The following is a 9,645-nucleotide window of genomic DNA, read 5'->3' on the forward strand; positions in this document are numbered from 1 at the left end:
TATGTATATCTTCTCTCCCTGTATGTAACCTGTGTGAATTCCTACAATCAAGCAATTGGGTTATTACTATAACCAATTTCGGCTGCTCACTAGGACTCTGTCAGATATACTTAATTTATATGCACTGTGATCATTGTTATGTAATTATCAAAAATAATGCAAAATACATACACGTGTGATCTCAGCTCAAACAGAGGGTGCCAATGAACACATTTTGAGATTATTATTTGTTCTACAGTTAGAAAGGTAAAGGCTTTTGGGGTCTGTGATAATTAATAGTTTTTTTAGGATAAAAATTTAATTAATTAGGATAAAAATTAAATTAATTTCACATTTCTGTGATTAAATAGCTAGTTCAAACTGTTATCTACTGAAAGCTCTTTTTTTATAGGTAAATAAAAAAACAGGCTTTATTTCTGTTTAAATGGAGTGATAGTAAAAATGCTAAAAAAAAAAAGTTTTTCTCTAAAATTCCTCGTAGTGAAGTGGTTAAACTGATGAATGAAGGGGGCCTTTATTTTAAACTATGGTAAATCCTAGAGTTTTTTTTTAAAAACACTAGGATTTAGCATCAATTTAAGGGGGCTGTCTGCAACACATTGTTGCATCTTTTCTTGCCGTTAAGGGGTTAACAGCAACACCAAACGATTAATCTCTACCCTCCTCTACTTTCTGTTCCTAATGAGAAAAGGATGGGTGTAAATGAGAAATCTCCTCCCCTTTGTAACGATAGAGAAGATTATATGTGCAACTCTGGTTGAAATCAGTGTCTATAGCTGTCAACATATTTGGTAAGTATTGATTATTTTCTACCTTACTCTAGGAGTATCCTGAAATCATAGCTTAAAGGCATATGCAGATATATTTAGCACACGCTGCAGAAAGCAGCTGCCGAGAAGTCACAGGATAAGATATTATTTCTTCTCAGAGAGAAGCAACTGCTGATTAAAAGCGGCTATTTTCACCTTCTGGGTTTGTATTATGCTTCTAAGCAGCGTGGGCTAAATGGAATATTATGCTTTGTTTCACAAAATGGTGCACTGTATAGTTTTTCTTTAGTATATGGCTTTGCATTACAATTTTTCTCTATTCCTCTCATCTAGCAGCTTCCTTGGTGACATTTATTTTGTTGGTCTGGCTAGAGGGTGGGTAAAAATCTTTGCAACAGAAACCATGGATGTATTTTCCCCTAGGCCTGGGGCCAAGTAGGCCCATGCTAAAGGCAATAGGATTAAAGAGGGCTGCATCCTTTCAAATAAGCTGAGGTGGTTAAAGGGTTATTGCAAACTTTGTTGTCACAATAATGTTAGCCAATGTGGCCCTGATAGGGGTTACATTGATCTCTTACCAGCTATATACTTATTTTAACCCATTCTTTTGACTCCAGAGTTTAATATGGTAAAACATCACCATTATTTCAGCTTGTTTATTTATTTTTTGTCATGTAATTGGGGGGCTTCAGCTAATCCAGCCTCACTGAAGAAGGGGTGTGCATGCACAGATTGACCTATCACTGCAAAACACTGAATTGCAATTGAGGATCATGATAGGGAAAACAAACCTCAGGGGCAGCCTGGTATGTGGGGTCCACGGGCAAATTTTGTGCTATAAAAAGGGGATGCATTTCAGTTTTAAATAGAAGCATTTTTGCAATATAATTTCATTAGCAAACCTGCTTCTGTTATAAGTTTACTGTTTATGCTGTGAGGGGCCGTGCGCCAGTATTCAAACACTACACCCTCTAAAAGAGTCAGCATAACGTTTAACTCTTCATAGACACAATACACCACTGTGGATGATACTGGTGCACACAGGCCCTCACAGCATATGTCAATGGAAAAACATAACTTTTACTAGAAGCAAGTTTGCTAATGTAAGTATATTGCAAAAAGGCTTCCACTTAAAAATGGAATTCAGCCATGCATATTTTAATTTTGACCTTTTAAACCAAAATGCAGATTTGTAAAATATTAATTACATAGCTTTGCTTTTTTTTAACACTTTTACTTCTGCTAAATTAAATAAATAAAAAAAAATAATAATCATTGACTGTAAATAGAGATTTCCATGTTCTAAAAATCTAGCTCAGAAAGTTCTTTACAGACGCATTTGTCAAAGTTCAGCCAATTACTAGATTATAAAAAAAAAATTTTTTTTCTTTTCTTGTGACTCCATATATTTGTTTTAGTCAACTACACTTAGTAGCTTTGTCTGAAACTTGGCACCTGGATAGCTTTAAAGGGACATTAAACACTAAATCAATGCTAGATAGAATGATGCATTCAAAGAAAAGATTAGTCTGAGAATAACATGTAGATGTATTTTTTTTTAAAGTTTCATTAGCTGTTTAGTGTCAAAATAAGTGTAAAGTTTTAGTGTCTATAAAACAATGGGAGCTGCCATGTTGTAAATTAGGTTACCTTCTCTGCTGTGGCCAATTAGAAACGGTTATAAATAGGTCACTAGAGTGTGTAGCCAATGGTTGTGTGGAATATAACAGTGCTCTGCACTTCCATTTCTAACAGGAACTAAAAAGCTCACAATTTCAGAGTGAAATTACAGGAAAAGGGGACAAAATAAATAATGAAAATTATATTGCAGAATTGTTCTCATATACACAGTTTATCATTTTATATTGCCACCTCAAAGTGTCTAATTACCCTTTAAAGGGCAGTACTGTAAAATATTCTTCCCTCGGTGATCCCTTTTACCTGGTGGAGTATATTAAAATGTTTACATATTGCTCCTTAATCTTTATTTTGTCATTTGAAATAAGTGCTGTTAAAACTGTCACCTATACTATAAAATTTAAATACTGGAGTATTGGCTATAGAAAAGCTATGTAAAGAATCAGAAATAATCCTCCTGGAGGGTGAGACCAGATATTTGTTACTGCAGCTGCTTTTAATGACTTAGAGACATGAAACCCAACATTATTCTTTCCCAATTAACAGAGCATGCATTTTTAAACAAGTTTCCAATTTAATTCTGTTATCAATTTTGTTTCATTCTCTTGGTAACCTTTATTGAAGGAGCAGCAATGCGCTATTGGGAGCTAGCTGAACACATTGGGAAGCCAATAACAAGGGGCATATTTGTGCAGCCACCAATCAGCAGCTAGCTTTCACCTCCTGCACATACCTAGGTATGCTTTGCAACCAATTATACTAAAAGATTGGATCAAATTAAATAGAAGTAAATTGGAAAGTTGTTTAAAATGGCATGCTCTGCCTGAATCATGAAAGAAAGATTTGGGGCTTTATGTCCCTTTAAGGCACATTGTGCCTCTAGTTTTAAAAGAATATTAGCATTTTTTCAATGCCTGCCAAATAGCACTTTTTCTGTTTTTAGTAAAAGGTGGAGTCGGACTCTTAAAACCATGCACAAGGTAAATAAAATATTTAACGATTACAATATTAATAAATGGTTGTAAAACTGGTTTCCCCTTAACATGCTAACAATGACTTGTTATACCAGCTGCAAAGGTTATAATATACGGAAAAGTGCTCTTTTTAATATATGAAATAGCTGCTTCTGGTAATTGAAACCCCAACCCAATAAAATTGGCTGAGCTTGCATAGAGAGCAGACCTCATTAGCTTAGCTCTGTATATTTACGCAAAATTCTCCTTATCTTATCTCTATACACAGTGAGACCAATACCCCAACTGGTAGCTTGATTTATTAAAGGGACAGTCAACTAAAAAAAAGTTTAAAAAGATAGATAATCCCTTTATTACCCATTCCCCAGTTTTGCACAGAAAACATGGTTATATTAATACACTTTTTACCTCTGATTATCTTGTTTCTAAGCATCTTCTGACGGCCCCCTGATCACATGACTTTAAATTTATTATCTATTGACTTTAATTTTAGCCAAATAGTGCTGTGTTAATAGAATCCACGGGTGTCGGCACAGTGTTATCTATATGACTCGCATGAACTAGCTTCCCCTGACTGATGTGAAAAGCAAATACAAAATCATATGATCATGGTGCTGTCTTTAGGGACTTAGAAACAGACAAATTTAGAGTTTTAAAGGTTATAAAGTATGTTAATATAACCATGTTTTCTGTGCAAAGCTGGGCAATGGGTAGTAAAGGCATTATCTATCTTTTTAAACAATAACAATTTTTGTGTTTATTGTCCCTTTAAGAAAACCTAATTTATATAGCTTTTCTATAACCACTACTAAAAGGACCACTCAATGCAGTAGTACTGCATAATTAACAAATGCATAATAAAAAAGACAAGTATTTAACACTCTGTATTTCAAATAAGCAGTAGATTTATTTATTTTTTAATTTATTTTTTTCTGACAAATTTTATTTCTTTCTCATTTTCCGGCCTCCTGTATCATGTGACAGACATCAGCCAATCAGACTTCTAATGGTATACATATACCCTGTGAGCTTGTGCACATGCTCATTAGGAGTTTGTTCCCCAGAAAGTGTAAATATAATAAGACTGCAAAATTTGATAATGGAAGTAAATTGTAAAGTGTCTTAAAACTGCATGCTCTTTCTGAATCATAAAAGTTTATTTTGACTTGAGTGTCCCTTTTAAGTATTGACATTTTCAGTATAGGTGGGTTATGGGGATACAATGGGGGAAAAAGCAGCGATTTCAATGGACGAAATCAAGGTAAATGTGCTATCTGTAAACATTTACTCAACTCCAAAAGATAAAATGGATAATTTGAAACACATTAAAGGACACTTTCCCTTTTTAAATATCCAGCAAAGTTTAGATACTGATGTGCATTTGCAAGTTCTGTATGGATGTAGGCCAAAGTAAATTAATGTTCATGTTTAGCATTGCAAGTAGATGTGCTATCAGTTTTTAAAATACTACAACCATATTTTTAAGATGAGTTGATAATTGGTGAATTTGTTACATGCACACAATGAGACAGGCAAACATATGTTGACACAACGGTTTGCTGATACATTAAAACGCCTCATTGGTGCTGCCATTACCATATGCCACTAGATCACACTTTAAATATTTGCATTTTTTTTCTTTTTTTAAATAGAAAAATTATGATTCGTTTTCTGCCTCGTCACCATATTTCATCACTAAGGAAGATGGTAGCTACTTACTCCATGTCATCCATCCCTAAGCCATTGGTGAAGCCTGAGGTGTACTATACCAAGTTGTTCATAGACAACGAATGGCATGATGCCGCCAGTGGAAAAACATTTCCAACAATTAACCCCTCTACTGGAGAAACCATCACACATGTGGCTGAGGGAGACAGTGCTGATGTTGATCTTGCAGTCAAAGCAGCAAGAGCAGCCTTTAAGTTAGGATCGCCATGGCGTTGTATGGATGCATCTCAGCGTGGACAACTGTTACACTGCCTGGCAGATCTTATTGAAAGAGATAGGGTCTATCTGGCTTCCCTAGAAACATTGGACAATGGTAAACCTTTCACAGCATCGTATGCTTTAGACCTTGGTGGAATCATCAACTTATACAGATATTATGCCGGTTTTGCTGACAAGTGGCATGGAAAGACTATACCAATGGACGGTAACCACTTCTGTTTTACTAGACATGAGCCTGTTGGTATCTGTGGTCAGATTATCCCATGGAATTTTCCCCTGGCAATGCAGGCATGGAAGCTAGCACCTGCCCTAGCTACAGGAAACACAGTGGTGATGAAAGTTGCTGAACAGACACCCCTCACTGCTTTGTATGTAGCGTCCTTAATAAAAGAGGCTGGCTTTCCCCCGGGTGTTGTGAATATTATAACTGGTTATGGGCCTACTGCAGGGGCAGCAGTTGCAAGACATATGGATATTGATAAAGTAGCTTTTACTGGTTCCACAGAAGTGGGTCATTTGATTCAGAAAGCCGCAGGAGAGACCAATCTTAAAAAAGTCACATTAGAACTTGGTGGGAAAAGTCCATGTATTGTATTGGCAGATGCAGATATGGAGCATGCTGTAGAGCAGTGTCATGAGGCTCTCTTTTTCAACATGGGGCAATGCTGCTCTGCAGGTTCAAGAACATTTGTAGAGGAATCTATCTACAATGAATTTGTAGAAAGATCTGTGGAAAAAGCCAAATTGAGAAAAATTGGAAACCCTTTTGACCCTACCACAAAACACGGCCCACAAGTGGATAAGACACAATTTGATAAGATTCTTGCATACATCAAAAGTGCTAAAACGGAGGGCGCTAACCTGCTTTGTGGTGGTGACCGCTTTGGTGATAAAGGTTTTTTTATCAAGCCCACTGTTTTTGCAGAGGTACAAGATGACATGAAAATAGCAAAAGAAGAGGTGTTTGGCCCCGTACAGCCAGTGTTTAAGTTTAGGAAACTGCAGGAAGTTCTTGAAAGAGCTAATAATACAAAGTATGGATTAGCTGCAGGTATATTTACACAGGATTTAGATAAAGCAATGCATTTCATGCAAGGCTTACAAGCAGGTACAGTGTGGATAAATACGTACAATGTTGTCTCTAGTCAGACACCATTTGGGGGATTTAAAGAATCCGGAAATGGAAGAGAGCTTGGAGAAGATGGACTAAATGCCTACACTGAAGTGAAAACAGTGACTATTAAAATTCCACAAAAAAATTCTTAATGATATGCTACAAATGCCAGATATTTTAAATTCCTATTCAAGCAATAAATACTATAACAACATTATTTCAGTGCTAAAATATTTGGAGGTGGCTCAGTAATTCTTGAAGTATCACATTAACCATTTTAAACAACTAATAATCCGAGGAAACATCCCGACACAAACCTGCAATCTCCCAAGTCCACTCCCAGTCACCCCCTCTGCCACTCTCTGCACCCTCCTCCCAACCACTGAGAGTGAAGTGGCTTCCCTTTTGTCTTCCTCACTACCTGCCCACTTGACCCTATTCCTTCACATCTAATTCCTCCTCTGTCTCCCACCCTCACTCCGGCTCTTACTCACATATTCAACCTATCCCTTTCTACCGACTCATTCCCTGTCTCTTTCAAACATGCAAAAGTCTCCCCCATCCTCAAAAAACCCTCCCTTGACCCTAACTCCCCTTCAAACTACCGCCCCATATCACTGCTCCCGCTAGCTTCAAAATTACTTGAAAAACTAGTCTTCAATCGCCTAACCCTCTTCCTGTCCTCCAACTCATTGCTCGACCCCCTGCAATCTGGCTTCCGTCCCCAACACTCAACTGAGACTGCCCTCACCAAGGTTACAAACTATCTCCTTTCTGCTAAAAACAAAGGCTACTACTCTATACTCATCTTACTTGACCTTTCTGCTGCCTTTGACACTGTTGACGACTCCCTTCTCCTGCGGTCTCTCAGCTCTTTTGGTCTCTGACACTGCCCTCTCCTGGATTCACTCCCATCTCTCTAACAGATCATTCTCCGTCTCTTTTGCTGGTGACTCCTCCTCTCTATTACCTCTGTCTGTTGGAGTACCCCAAGGCTCTGTCCTGGGTCCTCTACTCTTCTCTATTTACACTTCTTCACTGGGTAAACTTATCAACAGCTATGGCTTCAGCTATCATCTCTATGCTGATGACACCCAGATCTACCTTTCCACCCCTGCACTCTCTCCTTCTGTCAATTCTCACATCAGCGACTGCTTATCTGGCATTTCCTCCTGGATGGCCTCTCACCACCTAAAAATAAATATGTCCAAGACCGAACTACTTCTAATTCCCCCCCTCTAACTCCACTCCAGTTTCTAATTTTTCTATCACTGTTGGTGGCACCACTATCTCCCCATCACCCCAAGTCTGCTGCCTCGGAGTCGCGATTGACTCAAATCTGTCCTTCATTCCCCACATCCAACTGCTCTCTTCATCCTGCCGCAACCACCTTCGCAATATCTCCAAAATTCGTCAGTTTCTAAATGCTGAAACTACTAAACGGCTAATCCACTCCCTGGTAATTTCCCGACTTGACTATTGTAACAACTTACTAACTGGCCTCCCTCTCTCCCGCCTCTCTCCCCTCCAATCCATCTTAAATGCATCTGCCAGGCTAATCCACCTCTCTCGATGCTCTGTTTCTGCTGCACCTCTCTGAGTCCCTTCACTGGCTCCCCACTAACAGAGTTAAATTCAAAATTCTCACCCTGAACTACAAAGCCCTCACCAATGCTGCCCCACCCTACCTGTCCTCACTCATCAACAAATATACTCCTGCCCGTCCCCTAAGATCCAACAATGCTTCTCGCGTCCTCTACCATCACCACCTCTCATGCTAGACTACAGGACTTCTCTCATGCGGCACCAACCCTCTGGAACCCACTTCCTTGTTCTGTCAGACTTGCCCCTAACCTCTCCTCCTTTAAACGTTCCCTAAAGACCTTTCTGTTCAGGGAAGCTTATCACCCGACTTATGAACAAACTAACTTCACTTAACTAACAGTTGCTCTCTATCTCCTCACTACTATCATTCTCACCTTTGCAGTCACCACCTCCTGTTTCCCATCTTCCTACCCATCTAGATTGTAAATTCCCACGGAAATAGGGCCCTCAATTCCCCCTGTATTTGTCTTATCATATTGTTTCTCCATTGTACTGTTATCCTTGTACCCACTTTTTTTTTTTCCTTTTGTGATTCAGAGGATGTGATTTTAAACAACTTTCCAATTTACTTCTATTATCTAATTAGTTTTTTTCTCTTGATATCCTATGTGGAAAATGATAGGTAGCCTCAGTAGCTGCGGATTAGTTGCTGCACATATATGCCTCATCTTCTTGGCTTACCCAATGCATTCAGGTAGCTTCTTCAACAAAGGATACCAAGAGAATGAAGCGGATTATATAATAGAAATAAACTGGAAAGTTGTTTAAAATTGTCTTCTCCATCTGAATCATGAAAAAAGCGGTTTTATGTTCCTTTAATTACCTTGATTTACTAAAGCTAGTTTACATTTCATTGTAAACGTTATGAGCAGGAAGTAACTACAAATATCTTTTAAAGTCTATGGAGATTTTTGATGTTGCTATACGTTTACAATTGGAATGTAATCTATACACCTTCCAATTCACATGGTGTAATCGCCTATATTCTGCCATTCTAGTGTGTCTTCTGAACTTACACTGCTGGGATTGTAACCACTAGTGCTGAAGGCAGCGTGCCCGTCCAACACCAGAATAACAAATTGAATTCAGTGTCCCCACATCCACAGTGAATCAACACTTTACAAGAAATATTTAGTATAAATAAAATACAGGTAGACAACCCTTTATCCAAACTGCTTGGGATCAAAAAAGGTTTGAATTTTGGAATATTTGCATCTTTAAAAGTTTGGAGAGGGGAGGAATAAAGTATAAATATCAATATCTTATGTCATTTAGGTAATATTTACATGTCCTAATACAGCTTATACCTGTAACCAAAAGGTGGTTTTATATCATTTTTAATACTTTTGTACACACAGTTCCCCTTTAGAAATTTCAGTACTGCAATCAGAAATATTTGTTTTAAATAAATATAGACTATTTTGTATTTTAGAACACAAAAAAACAAACCAAAATACAGAGAGAAGACTGTGATTTACAGGTGGGGAAAAATAGTAGGGCTGCAACTAACAATTATTTTAATAATCGATTAATAGGCCGAATATTTTTTTGATTAATCGGATAATAAAAATATTGAAAATGAAAATAAAATAAACTT

The 9,645-nt window shown here is 37.7% G+C and overlaps 1 protein-coding gene across 1 annotated transcript; it reads left to right on the forward strand.

The window, feature by feature from the left end:
- Positions 1-727: 727 nt before the first annotated feature.
- Positions 728-9,367, forward strand: ALDH1B1 (aldehyde dehydrogenase 1 family member B1). Its single transcript, XM_053702708.1, has 2 exons — positions 728-791; positions 5,035-9,367. The coding sequence occupies exon 2, from the start codon at positions 5,042-5,044 to the stop codon at positions 6,593-6,595; it is 1,554 nt and encodes a 517-aa protein (XP_053558683.1). The 5' UTR covers positions 728-791; positions 5,035-5,041; the 3' UTR covers positions 6,596-9,367.
- The last annotated feature ends 278 nt before the right edge of the window (positions 9,368-9,645 follow it).

Source organism: Bombina bombina, chromosome 2, assembly GCF_027579735.1.
Source record: "Bombina bombina isolate aBomBom1 chromosome 2, aBomBom1.pri, whole genome shotgun sequence".
NCBI lineage: Eukaryota > Metazoa > Chordata > Amphibia > Anura > Bombinatoridae > Bombina > Bombina bombina.

Bases quoted from the DNA above. Each gene is read 5' to 3' on its own strand.
- ALDH1B1 (XM_053702708.1), top strand. From the start codon at position 5,042: ATGATTCGTTTTCTGCCTCGTCACCATATTTCATCACTAAGGAAGATG.